Here is a 20,810-nt window from a genome sequence, read left to right as displayed (position 1 = left end):
ACTATTTATAGGTGCATACTATACCATAAAGATGGAAATAATGTGAAATAAGGAAATAACATATTTTCAATAAAATCACGTGAAAATAAGAAAATAATTCTTTTTCCCCCTAATTTGGGTCATAAACCCAACAGCACCATCAAGATTATAACACTTGATGCTTCTGAATTACCGTCAAGAGAAAGGTGGAACCTTTTTTTGACATCAAAGTGGGATAGTAAGAGGAACAGAAAGAATATACTACATAAGAACTACAAATATACTGCAAGAAAACATATTCTTCTCAGTACGAGAAACATCAGCATTTTAATGTTTATTTGAATCAACAGAAGAGAGTATATTCTCCAACAAGCTAGTATATTCTCCAACAAGCCTGAGCTCAAGAAAGAAAGTATACACAAGGTTCTGATGGGATAAAGAAATTTGTTGCGGAACATACCTCGCCAGACAAGACAGGTATCATATTTAAAAAACATAATCTATATCCTTGCTATTCACACATTAGAAATTAAAGTCGAGCTAACGGCTTCATTTCCTTGGTTGTTTTACTGTAATTGTACACACCAATGCCTCGTTTTTTACCTAGACGACCAGCATCAACATACTGCACGAGAAGTGGGCATGGTACATACTTGCTGTCCCCAAGGCCAGCATGAAGAACTTTCATAATTGACAGACAAACATCCAATCCAATAAAATCTGCAAGTTCCAAAGGGCCCATCGGATGGTTTGTCCCCAGCTTCATGCCTGTATCTATGTCTTCCTTTGTTGCTACTCCCGTATATAGTGCATGAAATGCTTCATTTATCATTGGCATTAGAATCCGGTTCACAATGAAGCCAGGAAAATCCTGAGAACAAATAATTGTCTTGCCAAACCTGCAACAGACCATTAGTTGAGTAGAAAACTTCTCAGGCAAAGAAGTTGAAATCGCATGGTGCCATTTAATGGAAAAAGAAGCAGAAAATTATCACACTACTATAATGCATCAATATAATAAATGCTAAAAAATAAGACTACTGAGGATCAAATTGAAGGCCACTTACGTAGAAGGGGACGAAGGTAACCAGGGTAGCAGAAGATATTGGGCCCTAACTTTTCTAGAGCTGCTTGTGTAACTAAAACTGTCGAAAAATCAGAACCTGATATATCCTCTGTCAAATATCGTTGGTGATAAGTCTTCCGTGAATTAAGTTTATTATCCTGACAAAGTAAAACATATTTCCAACTTGTTACCTTGTTTTTCTGTAACTACTCTACAACCTTAAGATTGTTTCCTACTAGCTAACCTAGTTACCATTTTGATGAGTCCAGATGCGAAGAAGAGTGGAAATAAAGAACAGCCATGCACCTCACTTTAAATGAGACTTTAATGACCTTGAGGAAGTTTTATGTAAGCATTTGGGAGGTAAGCTCTCCTTAAAAATTTTGATTACTAAAGCAACAACATGGTTTGTCTGATCATTTCAATTCTATACCAAAATAGGCCATGTATCAAATCAACACACATTTTGTTTGAAAGTATATAACCAGGTGTAAGAAATTCCTAGCAATGTAGCCTTAAAAACAAAAGACTTTCTTGCAGTGAACCACCAGGGATATGAAAACTACAAGCTTCACCTCTAGACTTAATATAGATGAGCATCGTTCACATAAACAATAATCATAATAGCACAGAAACTAGTGTTCTGTTCACAGACCTCTCTGCCAAGCATTTTGTGGTATTGAACGTATCATCTGATGTATCTGCACCCCTAACAATCTCAACTAGTTTCATTATAGGTGGAGGATTCATAAAATGCATGCCAATCACCTGGAAATGATAAAATAGTTGATTGAATTTTTAGCATAATACAAATATCTATGGTGGAACAAGATTTACTCTAATACAAGCTCATAAATGCTATAGCAAGCAAGCAAGCAAAATGTTTGCACAAATTAGATTGCTGGATATTTCTGAGAGTTACAAACTGCAGGCATTCATGAACAGCTATTAAAATCATTATCAATAAACCGTAAAATGATCAGAAGACAAAAAAAATCGATATTATTCTATAGTATTTTCATTGCAAAATGTCGCTAGTTGCTGAAATTATTAAATAATATTTATGTAAACCCTGGCAAAACCTGCATTCGGCAAGGAGGCATGCTATAAGGAAAAGAAGACAGTCATTGCCTTGAAAGGCAAAAAGCATAATGAAAAATTTTCATATTTAGCCCCAAGTCTACGTAAGCATATAATTAAACAGTAGGCATAAGGTGATTCAGGCAAAGTATTTATGAGTAAAAATGTAATTAGTAGACATCAAAACATTAAAATAATTATTCATCATGTCAATCATAACTTTGAGTGATAATGGATAATTACTATTTACAGCTGATCTTGGCAGGCTTGGTAGGCTCAGTTTAGTTAATAAATCCAATAATTCCACAAATCCTACATTGAGCTTGAGTACCATATACCTCAAAGGAATGAGACATCCATGCTCACTTGGCACTTAACGCTCACCTGGCCTTATGGTCAACACATGTAATCCTAGAACTTAGAGAGTCTCAAGAAAAGCCTAGATCTCCTTCAAATATCCATTTAAATAACAAAATTCCCTTTTGGGTACTGCAGATATATGGCAAAATAGAAATTTTAGAAGCGCATTGAATATTTGTTACAGCAACATAACTAAGAAAAACAATCTGATACAGATCAAACTAATTAGTATCTTGCAAATAGGGATATGACAGTCAATAATTGTCTCCACTATGTCGTTTTATACTTTCCAATGCAATGACCATTCCTCTATATCAATTCAGTCCTCCTTCTATATTCGTATGGAAAATATAGGCATTCAATAAAGATGATCCAATTCAATACTCACATGCATTATTTTAAAGCTAAAGAATAATAGTTCATTACCAATAATATGAGTCATGTTTAATCATTAATTGCTACAGATTATTAGCACATGGTGTTATGTGTCCAGTAAAGAGATCAAAACCTGGCTTGATCGACAGGTTATGGATGCTAACCGAGTTATCGAAATAGAGCTTGTATTAGATGCCAAGATTGCAGAACCTTTTACAATCTTATCCAAATGAGCAAACAGTTTCTTCTTCACATCCTCAGACTCCACAATGGCCTCAATGACAATATCTACTCTATGAAAATCCTCCAAATTCGAAGCACCTTTTAAACGCCTGAAAGCATCAGCACCTTTATCCTGATAAAAGGTCAAATTGCAATCAAACGCACCCTTAAAACAATTGACCTTAGAAAAATTCATCAGCTGATCAGATATGTTAAACAAGCTTTAGCAGCAAGTATTTTGTATTGCTGAAAATGCCCAAAATTTCTTTCTGTTATCAACAACACTAATAATAAATGTATTTTGCACATTTATCTGGACCGTGAGCTAATTGTTATTAATTTTTATGATTTATGACTTGATTATGTTTATATTTCATTTGTTAGGTAAAACTCGATGTAAATAGAAGGAATTAGACAAAAGAAACGAAAAAAGAATGAAATTAGAGGTGGGAGAGCAAAGTGAAAATATCCAATAGTTGATTCGGACCATAAAAGAAGTAAACTTATCCCCAGTTTAATTGTAGAAATTAATTTTTAATTTTAATAAAGTAAACGTATTCCCAGTTTAGTAGTAGTAGAAACTCAGTAAATGAAATTTATTCTCTACGTCACCGATACTCTTGACTCATCAAATCTGTCAGTTATCAGCAATCCCGTACACTTGAGAGATTTTGATGAACAACTAACTAAGACAATCAAGAATTTTCTTGATTAACCACGAATCCATGAAATTTGAATAAAAACATAAATTTGGAAGCTAACAAGTCATAAGCAAGAACCCACTTCTAAATATAATACAGAAAAATTAGATCTTGGCTGAACTGACTTCTATACAGACACAGCGTACCTTGGACAGATGGCCTCTGGAGACGAGACGTCGAATGTTGTCAGAGATTGATTTAAGCGCTTTATTGAGAGCAGTGGAGTCAGAGTCGTGAACGATGACATCAAGCCCGTTCGCCGCGGCGAGTTGGGCGATGCCGGAGCCCATTTGTCCGCCACCCACGACCCCGATGCTCTTGATCTCCACCATGTCTCAGCGTTAGTCTCCTTCACCACTACGAACGCAACTTTTAATAATGAGGGAAAGAAAGGAGCGGATAATAACAAAGAGAAATTGATGCAAAATAATACTTGTCATCGTGTTGCCACCCAGCCCAGTATTTAAAATAAAATTGAAGAATTTTGGTCCAAATCAGCATTGGCCCCGCTCCCTGCTCCCCCATATAAATATGAGCAACTTACAAAAATATCTTTAAAATTAGAGATATTTTGAAAAATCATATAAAAAAATTTTAAAAGTAAAAAATACTGTGTAAAATTAAAAAGTGACACAATGAAACTTTTTTGTAAAAAAATTGTCACTCCTTTCAAAATTTAAAAAAAAGTGACAAAATTCAAAAAAAGTGACACAAATACTCAAAAAGTGACAAAAGAAAAAAAAATAGACAAAAAAAAGTGACAAACACCAAAATAGCATCATTCATTTGTATAGGACCAGTAATCATGTTCATATCCATCATGTCCAGGGCAATTCATCTAACAAATGACAAAAAAAAAGGGTCAAACGCTAAAAAAGTGACATATATTATATAAATTGAAAAAAGTGACAAACATTCAAAAAAGTAACGAACATTCAAAGAAAGTGACATACACTCACAAAAGTAATACAAATTAAAAAAAAAGTGAGAAAAAATAGAAAAAAGTGACACAAAACATTTGAAAGAGTGACAAAAAAATCAAATAAATTGACTCACACTAAAAGAGTGTACAAATCCCCAAAAAAAAAAAGGAAAAAAAAGAAGAAAAGTGGCGAAAAATTAGAAATGTAACAAAAATTCAAAAAAAGTGACAAGAATTTGGAAAGAGACAGAAATTTAAAGAAAGTGACAAACGCTCGAAAAAGTGACAAAGTTCAAAAAAAGTAACGTACGCTAAAAAATTGGCACAAATTAAAAAAAAAATAACGTCAAATGCACAAAATGTGACGAAATGGGAAAAAATAAAAAAAAAAAAAAGGCAAAAAGACAAAAAAGGAAAAAAAATTAAAAAAAAAAGGGAAAAAAATAAAAAAAAAAAAAAAAAAAGAAGTGACAAAAATAGACAAAGTAACAAAAAATCGAATAGCCGTAGAAATTCAAAAGAAGTTACAAAAGTTCAAAATAATGACAAACATTATCATTTTTAAGTGACATAATGTTTCTTTTTAAAGTTATGTATGATATACAATGTCATTTTTATTAAAAGTGATGTTTGTCACTAAAAAAGTGACAAAACTTCAAAAAAAGTGACAAGCACTCAAAAAGTGATAAAATTCAAAAAAAAGTGACAGCCATCGTTTCTTCTCTTTCTCCATTCATCGTCAAGCATTTTTAAATCAGTTTACTGACAAAACACCAATTAAAATGTCAAGTATCTTTAAATCAATTCATAGCCACCGTTATCTTACAACTCAACTAATCCATTGACTTCCACTTAATGAAAATCCCAACATGAGAATAAACTGAGTTATTTTTTATTTTTATTTTATTTTTTTCAATCTCCATTGCTGGAAGAGGTCATCACCTACACCGGATTCAACTACTCCTTCACCACCACCAAAATGTGAGAATTTTCAAAAAATATGATTGAAAAAAAAAAAAGAAGAAGAAGTGACAAATACCATCAAAAAGTGACACAAATTCAAAAATGTGACGAAAAATAAAAAAATTGACGTAAATTAAAAAAGTGACAAAACATCAATTAAAATCTTAAAATAAATCATTTTATGCAAATTCAACCACTCCACCTCCACCTCCACCTCCACCACCACCACCACCACCACACCATAACCCATAGTTCAACCCAACACACCCAAACCTCAATCCAGATTCCTTCCCATTTTTTTAAACAGTAAAAGCGATCTCGCCGATTACAATCGTCGCACTGTCATCATCAAGCTCCTTCATCAACTACATGCCAAACTCCCTACCAACTTCACCAACCCACTGCATTATAATAACATGACAATGATTAGTCATATAGTAGACATATTTCACATAGTAGAAGAATTATAGTTTCAACATTAGCCACATACCTCGATGCCACCCAAGGTTTGACACAATGGACATCGTTGAACTTTGCGATAAGAGAATTTTTATAGCAATAGAAGTGCTCTTAATGACTGAGAGAAGCATCTTAAGAAGAACATTTGTGAGAGGTTCCGATCCTCTAAAATGTTGAGCAACAGGGGCCTCTTCCTCTTAAATGTTGGGGTGATAATGTCCTAATCCATATCAAACGGTACGAGATCGAGGTTCATAGCTTTAATGACTTCTAAGCTTCTCAACTGCCAAGAAAAAGTAATTAGGACTGTGAAAGTATTTGAATCTTTAATGGTGGACAATTATTTCTTTGTGCTTTCAGCAACCATATTCAAACGTATGCTCAAAAAAAGTCAATGAAGAAATGTCTATGATTAGTGATGATAAGCTACAATAATAAACATAGGTAAAAAATGATAAACCTAAACCATTTCTTTTATCTTTTGTAACCTTCTTAAGCTGTCCAAGTATGTATTCTCTCACTTAGGTATTTTCGCAAAGCGCATTTTGTCAATAAATTGGGAGTTATTTAAATTTGTCAATTAGTCAATAAACTTCATAAGGATGCTTCCACAAAATATAAAAGCCATATGAATCATATGATGTTTATTCAAATACATCATGTCTTTAAATGTAAATATAAATTACAATTGAGACATTTTGTCAACCACCCTGATAGTATCTTAGAAAGTCAAAGGGAAAGAGTGTGTCATATAATTTTGGAGCTAATCCAAAATTTAATAACAATATCTTTTATGCATTTATACACAAAAACATCACAATCTATGCCCAAACCTGCTTCAAATATAAACGAACGAAAAAACTACTCAAAATCAAAGTTCAACCACAAAAACAATGTTTATTCAATATTACCTTCCAAATCACGAGTGTAATTCTTCATGTTTGAACTTCCTTCTGCACTTCCAGATTTTCTCTTGAATGACTTTGATTCATGATATTAATTTACCTACTTTGATCATAGATAAAATCGACCAAATATCAACAAAGATATACCAAATCTGAGCATTTACAGCGCAAGAAAAGGTTTTCACTCAAGATTCGCCCCAAAATCACCCAATCGTCCAAATGGGAAACTCTCGTTAAAAGTACAAAGAAGCAGCAGCATTAAATTCTTAGGTGAGGTTTTCTCACTATAGGAAGATTCAAGTCGAAGTAGGAGTCAGGAGCGAAGATTTCTCGAAAATTTTCTGATTCAAGGCTTTCTCCTTCTGATTTGGGATTTTGTCGTGGTTTTGAACGTAATTAATACGGTAATAGTAGTTTAAGTTAGTTTTAAGGTATTAATCAATTACATAATTTTTTTAGGGCACTGCACCTAATTTTCCCTATAAATATTAAGATGAAATTGTAGAACTTTTGCCCAAATATTAGCATTAGCCCAACTTTAGTTTAAATCTCAACCCAAATCCAGTGCCCAACTATTCAAATAGCAAAATATGAATATTTTGCTGTCAAATTAGATATTTTATTTAATGCATGTTTAAATAAATTTTACTTATAATTATTAAGTAAATTTTATTATAGATAATTTGTGTTGATTACATCTAAAAGGAACATTACTTATTTTAATAGTTTGAGATACAAGTATTTTTCTAAATTTAAAAGTTTTTTTATTAATACATATGTTTTCATTTATTACTAATATATTTTTATAAAAAAAATTTACTTATTTTGACCATAAAATAGATGCTATGGTCAAAGTTACTAAAAGAGTACTCATTAAGTAATTTTTTTAAATTTTCATTGGTGGATATGTATTTTTGTTTATTTCAATCATGATTCGGTTAGCTTATATTTTATAAGGTAAGTGTTGATTTTTTATTTGGTAAAAAATTACAAAAATTTAGTTGAATATCTTAATGTGAGACATCTAAACTTTTTTTTTTTATTTCATTAATTATCTTATACTTTTTATGGTGAATGTCACAAAAATAGCCTCCGAAACTTGATTTCTTATGGCGTAAGTTCATTCAAAAAAATTTAAGTTCAAGCTCATCCTAACCTAATTTTCTGGCTCCGCCCCTATGTTGTGATGACGGATGACCCAACTATGAACGTTCAAGGATCCTGGATGCAAGACTAGGCTATAAAAATTTCATATCAGGCTATTACGCGAAAAAAAAATATTATAAATAAAAAACTGTTTTCGAAATAAAAAGGGAGAGACTATAGCCTAGTCTAGTCCCCTTACATCCGCCCCTATTAATCAAATAGGTAGGTTTTGCTGCACTGACATAGGGTTGATATAGGTAATGATAGAACACATGCAAGGTTTGACATTTTTTTAATTCACACTAGACCCACACACAACATGTGAAGTTGATCAGCCGTTATGTCAACCAATTCGACCACTTTAGCTCAATTCCAAACGAATTGGCCTAATAAGTCCAATCATGTCCTACTAATAGGTTTATAGTTTGCCTACATTGATTTGATGTTAAATAATTCGTGAGTATTTCAAAATAGGAAAAAATCATTTGTATTCGGGCGTGTACACTCCCGTGTACGTATAGTTGAACCCTTATATTTAAGTCTTACTATTTCAAACGTACTTCTCCTAATCTTTTACTATTTCAAGGTATCCTACTTTGGATAATTTAAGCACAACAGGCTGTAACAAACAGCTTACGTCATTATAAAGAGAGAGAAAGAGTCATTTTAAAGGTATAAATTTCTGAAAGAAAATAAAAAATAAAAAATGAGAGATCTAACTCTTTACCATGGCTAGAGGGGGAAACGGACCAAACCGAGCCAATCAAAGGGCAAAAAATCAGCTTCGACTCAGCTCGATTCCATCCACTACCCTGACAATTCGAGTTTGTTAACCTGTCCATTGTCACGGGTACTTTTAAAAATTGACCTAGTCAAACCATCAAAATTTCACATTGACTTTCTAACAATTGAATATTATCAGTTATTACAATGGTCTTGAAAATTAAAAAACAAGGATGCTCTTAAATATATTATACAATTAAAAAATATTATTTTGTTTAAAAGATATTACTATCCTTTTAGATAACAATTGAAAACCAAATGCTTCTCACTTAAAACTTCAAAATCAATTAACTTTTCTTATCTGTTTATTTCAACACAGATAAACCTCTTTTATCTTTCATTTGCTTCAACCTTAAAATCTAAAAAAATTATCTAACGCTGAAGCCCGAAATTTTTTTATATCAACCATTTCAAGTCGATAAGTATATTTACGCATGTTTAATTTTGTTTTTATTAAATTAATATATGTTTTAATTGTTAAATTTATTTTGACATAGATTAATTAACAGATCTATAATTTTTTTAAATATTAACAAGAAAAAAATTCATTTGCATCATTTAGATGAAATAGATCTGTTCACAGTCAAACGACTGTTTAAACAACCACCCAACTGTTAAACAGCTGACAAACATAGCCGGCTGTTAAAAAATTACTAAATTTCTATCAAAATCTAGTAAGAATATATTTTTAATCCCCATCACACACCCTTTAGATAAGTTCTTCATTGGATAACGAAATTGGTTATCTCAATATCTTTGTCTTTTGATAATTCACTAAACAAATTCTGTAAATGTGCATGAATTATTTTACATCAAATCAATCTAGACAAATTATAAACCAATTAGCATGACATAATTGGACTTATACTGTTTGAACGTTCATAATTGGGTCATCACAACATGAACAAGTCACCTTATCTCATATTGAACGGCAGCCCTATGACAAAGTATATAAACATAGATTAGTGGATAAGAATGATGCCAACCAAGGATAGAGGAATCTCTCTTTCGTTTGATGACATATTTTTTGTTGTAAAGAGGAATCGCATATTCATGAATTGGGCTTTTCCCATCCAATCAAACCTATTTATAGAGATTCAACTTTATTTTTAACGATACTTTGCCAAGATTGCATGGTATTGTATCTAGTGTAATAGCCAATATTGGTGTCGTGCGAATTGGGGTGACACATTGCAGCAATGGGTCCAACTTAGAGGGTGTGTTACAATGACGAAATGAATGTAAATGTTACAAGTCTAGAGCGATAAATTAATTTTGCATCATTTAGTGCTAATTGTGTTAAATTACTTAAAAAGCTTTGGTTTGGTGATAGTATGCTTCACTTATTATTGACAAGGCCCAAAAACATTAATGCTAAAGCCCAAATAGATTGCGAATGGGTGTTAGTTTAGCCCAGATTTCATCGGCCTATGACAAAATTCAACGGGTTTTAGTTTGATCCACCCTCACATTAGCATTAGTTTTCATTTAAAATTTCATCAAAATCTATATGAGCCATGCTTGGTGTACAGTACTTTGTACACTAAGTATGACAGTCCCATCACATGAGGGGCTCCCTCGTAAGTGTACAATCCAACGTGGACAGTACACTTAGAAAAGCTCAATCTATATTGGGTCACAATGTAGCACAGTAATAAATTGACATGTCACTATTGTAAAATTCATTGCACTATGACTACTAATATAGCAATTTTCTCTGATAGGGAGACGTCACTTTACAAAGCGGTAGAATGCAAGTAAAAAATAATAATACTGAGTAGTCTAAATTTAAGTTAAGTAATCCTAAAGAGAGGTTAAAATTTAACGATCCAAATAACATTTTGTGAAAAATACAATGACTGCATATGAAGTTTACCCACCTGAAAAATGATTACGTTGATTATTCCAGTCAACATTTGAATAATACTTATACACTAGGTATATTATTTTAATTATAATCAAAATTATGGAATATAAGTTTATATACATTGAAGCACACTAACCTGAAAATTTTTATTTTTATTATTTGAATCAAACTTCATCTTGAATATTAACACTAACTCGATCTCATTCTTCTCGAATCAAATTCAAAAAAAATCCATTTTATTCCCATTAAATAACTATACTTCTCACCCCTCGCGCCCCAGACTTGTTGTAATTGTTTCTTGGCAAACTTCACTATTGCAGGATGACATTAATTTGTTAGGTTAATGAAGTAAATTATTGTAGGTGGCTAACGTTATGAAAGAACAATTCAACGAAGTTTTATAGTGTAGCACTTGTTTTATTCCATTTTATTTTTTTTTTAACCATCTTTCAATGCAAATTGTCAAGTACTCTGTCTGTAAAAAAATCTGCGAACCTACCATCAGGGCCGGTCCTGGGCTGAGGCATTTGAGGCCTCAGCCTCAGGCCCAAAACCCTTAGGGGGCCCAATTTTGCTTCAATTTTTTTTTTTTTTTTTTTTTTTTTCATAAATAAGCGAAGAACAAAAGCGCAAGAAAAAAATAATAATAAATAAAATAAAAATGAAAGATTGGTTAAAAATCCTATTCAAGGTAATCATTTGGGGACCTATATTTAAAGGTTGAATCCCAATCTTGAGGGCCCCCACCGCCTCGTCCTTAGAGTTTTGTGAGGGAGGTAAATCGCGAGATGTGTCCCAATAGGCCAAGGAACAAGAACTGCCTGTATACTGTGCCTACAAGGAGTCCAATTCCATGTTTCAGGAATCGAACCCTCACACTGCGACTGCCAACAAGGTATGAGATAACCTCACTCCTGTCATTTGTATAACTACTAACTTTTTCTTTTTTTTTTAACGAGGTGTCCAACTTGCGCCAGACTATATCCTCGTCTCTGAACCTCCGGTCCCTCAGCTGCTCAGGGAGGTAAATCGCAGGATGTGCCCTTGTTGGTTCCCAGGTTCCCACATGGCTTTTACTCCTTCCCCAAAGGAAGCCTCCTTCATGGTGATTAGTCCATCAATAATTCCTCTTTTATTGGATCAAAGGTTCCCACCAGAAATTGAACTTCTCACGCTTGGTTCCAGAGCCCCCCAATGTGATTGTTCCGCCAATTTGAATGTGCCCTGGGGGGCGTATAACTACTAACTCTTCTTTATATAACTAATAGCTTAAGGGTTACTAGGGGCAAACTTCTTGTGGTAACGTACGTTGAAAAATTTGAATCTTATTTATTTATTTTCACTTGTATTTTAATGCCAAAATCACAAAGAGAATTCAAGATCGTAAAGTTTGAAAAATATATGTAGATTGACAAAATACATAAGACATGATGATTGATTTATGACGATATGCAGAGAATTTTGCTTATATGTAGTAAATGGCAAGTTTGTTATAACGTAGATTGTGGGTTGTATTCTTTCAAAGTTTGTGGAGACAGTTGTTATCAATATACAATTTGGGCATTGTGTTTGTCTGTAGGTTTTCTAAAATATTAAATAGTTCCTAAAAGTCGAGCACTAGTTTGTCATTGCATCGTATTGAACTAAGCTTGTTGTTCGAGAGAAAACACATTGATCCATATCATTCAACTTAAATATACATCGCACTCTATGATTATAAAATAATCAATTTGGATCAGAATATATCAATTTTATATTTCAGAATGAAGTCGACATTTTAACAAATAAATTGGCTAATTAGCAGAAAATTAGAAACTCCGCCCGGATAATGATATCAACTTGTTTGAAAAAAAAAATTTATAAAGTCGAGGCAAATGTTAGGTGTAGAAAATGTTGGGCGTTGGTTGCAAAATTTCAGAAGAGTCAGTAAATGATGGTGAAATAGTTGACCGGCGGCCCAACTTGGCGTGGAATTTCTAGCCTTCGATTGGATAGATTAGCCCCGTGATATCCGCCTACGTCGCCGCTTAGTATTGCTGTCTTTGACCTTGTTTCGTGTGCATCAACTACACCCACGCGCACTACCAAACGCGTCCAATATAGAATTCATTTGTTTCCTCTTTGTGAGTGATTTTATAAAGTATAAACACTAGCAGTCTGTTTAAGAGTGATTTTTTTGTCCAAAAAATTAATTTTTTGACTGTTATTTCATTATTTCAGTCGTCATATTTGACTTCTTCTCTCACAGGTGAATCCTAATTTTCTCCTAATAGTCAAAAAATCAATTATCAAAATCACTCTCAAACAGACTTTAAGTCTCAATAAATGTACAATTAAAATAAATAAAAATTACGAAATTATAAATTAATGAAAGTGAAAATAATGTTCACTTAAAAAAAATTAGTGTAAGAAAAGTAGGCGGAAACAAGAATTGTGCAACCATCACACTATTTTGTAGAGGTGGCACGGTCGGTTCGATTCGATTCTAAAGAGAATCGAATCGAACTAAAATTTTCGGGTATCTAGTAAATGAAATCGTCGGGTCCAAATATAATTATGGAACCGTTCGGGTTCAATTCCGTTCCGTACTATTATTAATCTTTTTAACATTTATAATAATATTATATAAATACAACTAATGACACATTCAATGGTTTTGAAATGTCAGAGACTAGTAGACTATATTGTTCAAATGATCGCTACGGTCAAAGTTTTGTTTGGCGGAGGTCACAGCTTCAATCAGAAGTCACAGCGTCGGCCGGCGATTGTATAGGTTTTGGAATGTCAGTGAGACTGCGAGAATGAGTACGAGAGTCGAGACAGCATTTTGTACTTTAGTGTAGGTGTTTAGGGTTATTTATTGGATTGGATCTTGTTTGGCTAAGAAATAAAACAATAAAATGGATAATTGGGCAAAAAATTAGAAATAAAACAAATTATTGGGCCAAAAATTTGGATTTAAAAATTGTAAATTTGTTTAGAAAAAATTAAAATTAAAATAATTTGATTTATTCAATATAAAAAAATAGAAAGATTCGGTTATTGATCTAGAACCGAGAACTGAACCATACCCGTCGGTTCTCAATTCAGATACCCGTTCGGATATTTAATTTAACAAGAACCGTCGGGTTTGATTCAATTCGATTCGGTTCGGATTCGGGTTCGGGTTCGGGTTCAGTCGATTCGGTTCAGGAGATTTGCACTGCCCTACTATTTTGCATGCCAGAAACATTTCGCGTCACATTATTTTGTAATTTATTGCTAATCAGACAATATATCGAAATGTCAATTTCCTAAGTTCTTGATAGACCTCACACTTTCTTTCAAGTTGGTGAGTTTTACGCTTTTTCTATTGTATTTGTTGGAGTTTGTCCATCTTCAAAACTACACCAAACTCTGCATACTAAAATATAAAAATTTCAAAATAGCGGCTATAATTTTCGTTTCATTGGCAAGAAAATGAATTGTAACATTCGATACATATAATGCAAAACAACGAAATGTAGAATTAAACTTGCCCTCTACAAATTTGACATTTTGTTGGTTTTTAATTAGAATAACCATTTATTCATTCGACGATGTTATGCACATAATTAAATATAAATTTGAGTTCTTGCTGCTTTTCAATTAATATTACAAGAAACATTTTTAAAAAATTGTCAATCCTCTAAATCTCGTAATATAAAGAAAACTGACTTTTCACTTGGAGTTTTATTTGTTTTTCTCAGTAGTTATATTAATTAGTGATTTATCATTTTTATTTTTATTTTTATTTTTTATTTTTTGTCTCAACTCCAAATCTCTGAGATATTTATGGAATGTCTATCTCAAGGCATCCACGAGATGCAATCTTCTTCGTGACTCCATTAAAATGGAATTGGTAAAATTAAAATATCAAGCCAATAGTATAGAAACAAGTAAATTTTAGAAACAATTTTTTTAGATACAACAAAAAAAGAAGCTTTCAGATACTAATGTCTAGCAATATTAGTTCTTTCTCGAGCGACTCGCCAAACAAGTCCAACCTTTTGTTCCTAAAATCATCTCTATTATATGCTTTTATGTAGCCTATATAGCCTTCGAAGACACGTTCGCGGTGAGTCAAGTGACCCACCAACTTCAAGATTCTCTTCTTTCTTTTTATTTAAAGTCAAAAATCAAAATTAGGCAGTAATGGTAGTTGGATGTTTTATTGGAATAGATTTGCTCTTTGAAATAACTAAAATTAAAAGTTGAATACAGAAATGCAAAAGAAGTAAAACTACAAGATGTCGTCTAAAATTTTCCTTCAACGACAAGAAAATGAAAAAAAAATGCAAAGTATTATGATACATCTCAAGAAAATAAGAACAAAATGTGTAATTTCGAACTTTTGTTGATTCCGCTTATAGATAGTGTTTATATACTAACAAAATTTTAACATACAAGCTTCTTAATTAGCATGATATTTGACTTTTTACTTGTGATTTCGTTTCTTTTTCTTATTGAAAGTTATAATAAGCAATTTGTTAGCCTATAGCTAACATGCCCCAGTATATAACAGGGCCAATTGAATTAAGATATTACACATGCAATATAAAAATACAATTTTTCTGATAAATTTGTTTGATGCAATAAAGAAGAATGAGATATGATGCCTATATTCAACTTACTATCTGTATATTAGGTTAACCTGTTCTTAATCTATATCTCATCGAATTCAAGAATAGTGACCAAGGAAGTCCAAACTCCTAACTCCATACTATAACTTCATCTAACTCAAAAGAAACAAAAAGTTCCAATCTGATATTCTATTCTATCGTTACCCAATTGAGTTTAGAAAGCAACTGCTTGTCAACATAAAGAAATTTGGCTTCTCACGTAAGTTTTTCTCCCAATAAAAATTACAAGCGATCTCAATAAAGTCTTTAAATTTGACATATGAGTGGCATGTCTTCCTTGAAGCATCTACAAGACGCAATCTTGTTGCCAGCCTCATCGTAGAAAGGACCGATTGAATTATGTTGTATACAAAAATATACAATTTTTTTACGATAAAAAAAAGAAAAGAAAAGGAAAAGCTTTTAGAGGCTGCCTAGTAATAAAGAAAAAAAAGGGCAAAATTTTAGGGGTGCTCTTCACGCGCAAGAGCAATACGTGAAAGTTCACTCTCGACAAAATTGATGACCCTACCACATCAAATTCTTACCGCCCAATGATGTAAAACACAGTCAAATTATTCATCAATTCATATTTTGTCAATATCTACTATATCACTTTATCTTTTACTTACTTTCTCATAAAGTGGCATTATTCATTTTCTATTGTAAGACGAGATATTAAGACAAATTTGGGCATTGACAATAGGTCAGATTTGAGATCTGTGAAATCATCTGGGTAACAAATGCTGGAAAACTACCCCTAAGTAAAAAAAGTCAACTATTATGTCATCATTCCAAATATCATTTTTTTTTTTTTGTCTAAAATAAACTTGGATTCCATATACCACCACAGTAGAAAATTCAGTATTCGTTACGAGGGAAACTTTCCTTTTCCGTCTTCGGTGCTGCGTGGGATGGTCTATTTGTGTCACTGATTCTTTGATTTGAAATCTCTCGAAGAGAGTAAGTACTTTCTTTCTACATCTTGATCAACATTGTTTTTCTTCTTCCTTTAGTAGTCAGTGAAGACCCGTTGAAAAATTCAGTCTCTCTTTTCTCTCTCGAAATTTTATGGAAAAACTTTGGTTTGTGGGTCTTGATTAAAGAAAGGTTCTTTTTCCATTTCAGTCTTGTAATTGGGAACTTAAAAATCTGATACTGTAAGAGACGGCCTTTACGTATAAGTTATTGCTTGGGAATTTTATTTTTATTTACTTCTGTGATTTTTGAGGTGTTTTGGGATGTGGGTTTGAAGTTTCTTCGTATGGGAGTGCTGATTTATTATTTATCTCACTCTGATATAGGTTCTAAAGTTCAAGATATTTGGATTTTGGGGGGTTTGGTTTGTGGTGGGTACTGTAATTCTGACAGGTTTTTCACTGTCTGTAATTGCTTCACTTACATGTTGATTCGGTCTTTCTTCTGTGTTCTGAAATGTGGGATAAAATTTCTCATATGGGTTTTTTAATGTATTTTTGTTAAACGAACCAGAACATTTCTCTCAGATAAAGATTGAAATCTTCAGTTTGTGTCTGGGGATTCAGTCCGTGAGAGACTGTGGATTTCAATTTTTTCTTATTAGCGCTGGTTCTTGCTTCACTACAAGTGATATGGTTTGGACCTTGTGATCGCTGAGGCAGATTTTGTGAGATGTGAGGGAGAAAAGTTTCTTCATGTGAAATTCTTCTTAATTTGAGTTGCCAGTCTACTTTGGTTTCGATAATGGCCTGCCAACGGATGACTTTCCTGCACTTGATGTTCTTTGCTTGTTTTGCCGCTTTATCATTGGCTCTTGAAACGCCAAACCGAAACTGTAATCCAAATGATATTTCAGCATTGAGGGAATTTGCAGCCCAACTGCTAAATGGTTCCATCAAATTAACTTGGTCCAATGAATCCAATTGCTGTAAATGGAATGGTGTTGTTTGCAAAGATGGTGGTGGCAATATGTCAGCCACACGTAGAGTGACGGAGTTGAACTTGTCTGGGGAAGGTCTAAGGGGAAACTTTTCGGAGTCCTTGGTCAAATTGGATGGATTAGAAGTGCTTGATCTTTCACACAATTTTCTGGAAGGTAGATTGCCCTTGAATTTCTCTAATTTGAAGCAGCTGGAAGTTCTTGATTTAAGCCACAACATATTGTCTGGACCAGTACTTGGAGCACTTGTTGGGTTGAAAACGATTCAATCAGTCAACCTCTCAAGCAATTCTTTCATTGGAAACTTCACTGATCTTGGGGAGTTTCCATATCTTACTGAGTTCAACATGAGTAACAACTTGTTTACTGGTGAATTCGGTTCCAAAATTTGCAGTTTCTCCCAGGATATTCGGGTTCTGGATTTATCTTCGAATCATTTTTTTGGTGCACTTGAAGGCTTGGAAACTTGCAGCAGCACATCTCTCCGGCAGTTCCACGTGGATTTCAATTCTCTTTCTGGCCAACTTCCTGACTCCTTATACTCGTTATCATCCCTGGAGCAGCTTTCAGTCTCTGCCAATGATTTCTCTGGCCAGCTAAGTCATAAACTCAGTAAGCTTACCAACCTCAAAACCTTAGTTCTATGCCGAAACAGATTTTCTGGTTCTTTTCCTAATGTTTTTGGGAATTTAACTCAACTAGACCAGTTTACTGCACATTCGAATTCATTCTCTGGAGCACTTCCTTCAACTCTGGCACTCTGCACTAAATTACGAGTGCTTGATTTGCAGAACAATACTCTTTCTGGTGCAATTGATCTTGATTTCTCTGGATTGCCTAATCTCTATAATCTTGATCTTGCAAGTAATCGATTTTCTAGTCCCTTGCCTGAATCATTATCTAGTTGCCAGAAATTAAGGATCGTGAGTCTTGCCAGGAACAAGTTAACTGGCCAGATCCCTGGAAGCTATGCGAATCTCATATCTCTTACATTTCTCTCATTGTCAAACAACAGCCTCGTAAATTTATCGGGAGGTTTGTCTGTTTTGAAGCATTGCAGAAATCTTTCAACTCTTATTCTCACCAAGAATTTCCATGGGGAAGAAATTCCCAAAAATCTGAGTGGGTTTGAGAGCTTAATGCTTTTTGCACTGGGAAATTGTGGCCTGATTGGTCCAATACCAGATTGGTTGTGGAATTGCCCGAAATTGCAAGTCCTTGACTTGTCCTGGAATCACTTGAATGGCAGCATCCCTTCTCAGATTGGTCAGATGGAGAATTTGTTCTACTTGGATTTTTCAAATAATTCACTAACAGGAGAAATCCCAAAAGGATTGACGGAGCTTAAGTGCCTTATGTCTGCCAATAGCTGTTCATCCACTCTTAATATTTCCACTGGCATCCCACTTTTCGTAAAAAGAAATCAGAGTGCCAGTGGTTTGCAGTACAATCAAGCTTCAAGTTTCCCTCCATCAATATTACTGAGCAATAATAAACTGAACTGCTCAATTTGGCCTGAAATTGGACGTCTGAGACAGCTCCATGTCTTGGACTTGAGCAGGAATAACATTACTGGAGCAATCCCCAACTCCATTTCCAACATGGCAAACCTGGAGACTTTGGATTTGTCATACAATGATCTTCATGGATCAATTCCTTCATCGTTTAATAAGCTTACTTTCCTCTCAGAGTTTCGTGTTGCTAATAATCATCTTGAGGGAGCAATTCCAACAGGCGGCCAATTCCTTAGCTTTCCCAGCTCAAGCTTTGAGGGTAATCCTGGACTTTGTGGAAAAATAATTTCTCCCTGCGTTACCAATGATACGGGGTTCCGAGCATCGAGTCCACATACTGCATATAAGAAATTTGGTTGGAGCAGCATACTTGGAATAACAGTCAGCATTGGCATTGGAATTGCTTTACTCCTGGCCATTATTCTGCTTAGGATCTCGAGAAGAGATTCTGGAGTACCAATTGAAGATTTGGATGAGGAAATCAGCAGGCCACCGAGATTATCTGATGCATTTGGACCTCCAACACTGGTGCTCTTCAAGAATGCAGAGTGCAAGGATCTTACAATCGTGGACTTACTAAAGTCAACTAACAATTTCAACCAGTCAAACATTATTGGCTGTGGAGGATTTGGTCTGGTTTATAAGGCGGACCTACCTAGTGGTTTGAAAACTGCAATCAAGAGGCTGTCTGGGGATTGTGGGCAGATGGAACGTGAATTTCAAGCTGAAGTCGAAGCCCTCTCTAGAGCTCAGCACAAGAACCTTGTTTCTCTTCAAGGGTACTGTCGATACGGGAATGACAGGTTGTTAATTTATTCCTATATGGAAAATGGAAGCTTGGATTGTTGGTTACATGAAAGAGTTGATGCGAGTTCATTCCTTAGTTGGGATACCAGGTTGAAAATAGCTCAAGGGGCAGCCCGTGGATTAGCTTATTTGCATAGGGAGCCAAATATAATTCATCGAGACATCAAAACCAGCAATATTCTTTTGGACGAAAGATTTGAAGCTCATTTAGCTGATTTCGGGCTCTCTAGATTACTTTGTCCCTCTGATACTCACGTAACAACAGATTTGGTTGGCACCTTGGGATATATTCCGCCTGAATACAGTCAGACGTTGACAGCAACGTTTAGAGGTGATGTTTACAGTTTTGGAGTTGTTCTGCTTGAGCTTCTTACTGGAAGGCGACCTGTGGAAGTTTGCAAGGGAAAAAATTGTAGGAATTTGGTGGCATGGGTGTTTCAAAAGAAGTCTGAGAAGAGGGAGGAGGATATATTCGATTCATCAATACAAGATAGAGATTCTGAAAGACAACTTATGGAGGTGCTTGGTATAGCTTGCAAATGTTTACACCAGGATCCTAGAAGAAGACCTTCTATTGGTGAAGTAGTTTCATGGCTAGGTGAGATTGAGATAGGACAAACATAAGAATAAATTACATTTTATTTGTTTCCCTCTCGAGAAATTTTCATTTTAATCTGGAGAATGAATAAACATAACGGTAAATGAAGAAAACTTGTGTTTATTCCAGGAGGGCTGGCTGAGAACTGATGATCCCAGTGATTTAATTTTATCCTGAGTTTCATTATGTATATCTCAGCCTCCGAATTGGATGCTAATGAAATGTAAAGCATGACATACTGCTATCTTCTGAATGTCCTCTTCGTCTTCATCTTAATTACATTAGATTTTAGCCTAAAGCCTATGTAATTTTCTGCTCTCTTTTCTTTGATATACGGATTCAATAAAGTTTAATGTCCTTTTTACAGAACTACCCAACACTAGTTAGCGCATTTCTCATGCAACTATTATTTCTTCGTAGAAATTTCAGTAGCATGACATACATTCCCTATTTATTCGACGTGCAATTTTTGGATATCAAATAGACCTTCCTCATCAAGTAATCT

At 34.0% G+C, this 20,810-nt stretch overlaps 2 protein-coding genes across 4 annotated transcripts; one reads left to right on the top strand and one right to left on the bottom strand.

Annotated features, from left to right (window-relative positions):
* Positions 1 to 260: 260 nt before the first annotated feature.
* LOC111394734 (3-hydroxybutyryl-CoA dehydrogenase) lies at positions 261 to 4,243 on the bottom strand. Of its 2 annotated transcripts, XM_023020693.1 has the most exons (4): positions 3,930 to 4,243; positions 2,994 to 3,215; positions 1,701 to 1,813; positions 261 to 878 (listed from the first exon to the last, which is right to left on the bottom strand). In XM_023020693.1, the coding sequence occupies exons 1-4, from the start codon at positions 4,113 to 4,115 to the stop codon at positions 509 to 511; spliced, it is 891 nt and encodes a 296-aa protein (XP_022876461.1). In that variant the 5' UTR covers positions 4,116 to 4,243; the 3' UTR covers positions 261 to 508. The 2 variants fall into 2 exon arrangements, with proteins under 2 accessions (XP_022876461.1, XP_022876462.1); XM_023020694.1 differs by lacking the exon at positions 1,701 to 1,813 and having other exon boundaries at positions 3,025 to 3,215.
* A 12,077-nt stretch (positions 4,244 to 16,320) lies between these two features.
* On the top strand, positions 16,321 to 20,575 carry LOC111394733 (phytosulfokine receptor 2-like). 2 transcript variants are annotated; one of them, XM_023020692.1, is made up of 2 exons: positions 16,321 to 16,431; positions 16,974 to 20,575. In XM_023020692.1, the coding sequence occupies exon 2, from the start codon at positions 17,191 to 17,193 to the stop codon at positions 20,329 to 20,331; it is 3,141 nt and encodes a 1,046-aa protein (XP_022876460.1). In that variant the 5' UTR covers positions 16,321 to 16,431; positions 16,974 to 17,190; the 3' UTR covers positions 20,332 to 20,575. The 2 variants fall into 2 exon arrangements, with proteins under 2 accessions (XP_022876460.1, XP_022876459.1); XM_023020691.1 differs by having other exon boundaries at positions 16,960 to 20,575.
* The last annotated feature ends 235 nt before the right edge of the window (positions 20,576 to 20,810 follow it).

The sequence above is a fragment of the Olea europaea genome, chromosome 5 (genome assembly GCF_002742605.1).
Source record: "Olea europaea var. sylvestris chromosome 5, O_europaea_v1, whole genome shotgun sequence".
NCBI classification, from domain to species: domain Eukaryota; kingdom Viridiplantae; phylum Streptophyta; class Magnoliopsida; order Lamiales; family Oleaceae; genus Olea; species Olea europaea.
The sequence above is the reverse complement of the archived record's forward strand: the minus strand, read 5'-3'. Positions and strand labels throughout refer to the sequence as shown.

Bases quoted from the DNA above. Each gene is read 5' to 3' on its own strand.
- LOC111394734 (XM_023020693.1), bottom strand. From the start codon at position 4,115: ATGGTGGAGATCAAGAGCATCGGGGTCGTGGGTGGCGGACAAATGGGC. The intron at 1,814-2,993 runs GTTTTGATCTCT...TATCATTTCCAG, and splicing joins TAACCTGTCGATCAAGCCAG to GTGATTGGCATGCATTTTAT. The intron at 879-1,700 runs GTCTGTGAACAG...GGTCTGTTGCAG, and splicing joins ACAAAATGCTTGGCAGAGAG to GTTTGGCAAGACAATTATTT.
- LOC111394733 (XM_023020692.1), top strand. From the start codon at position 17,191: ATGGCCTGCCAACGGATGACTTTCCTGCACTTGATGTTCTTTGCTTGT.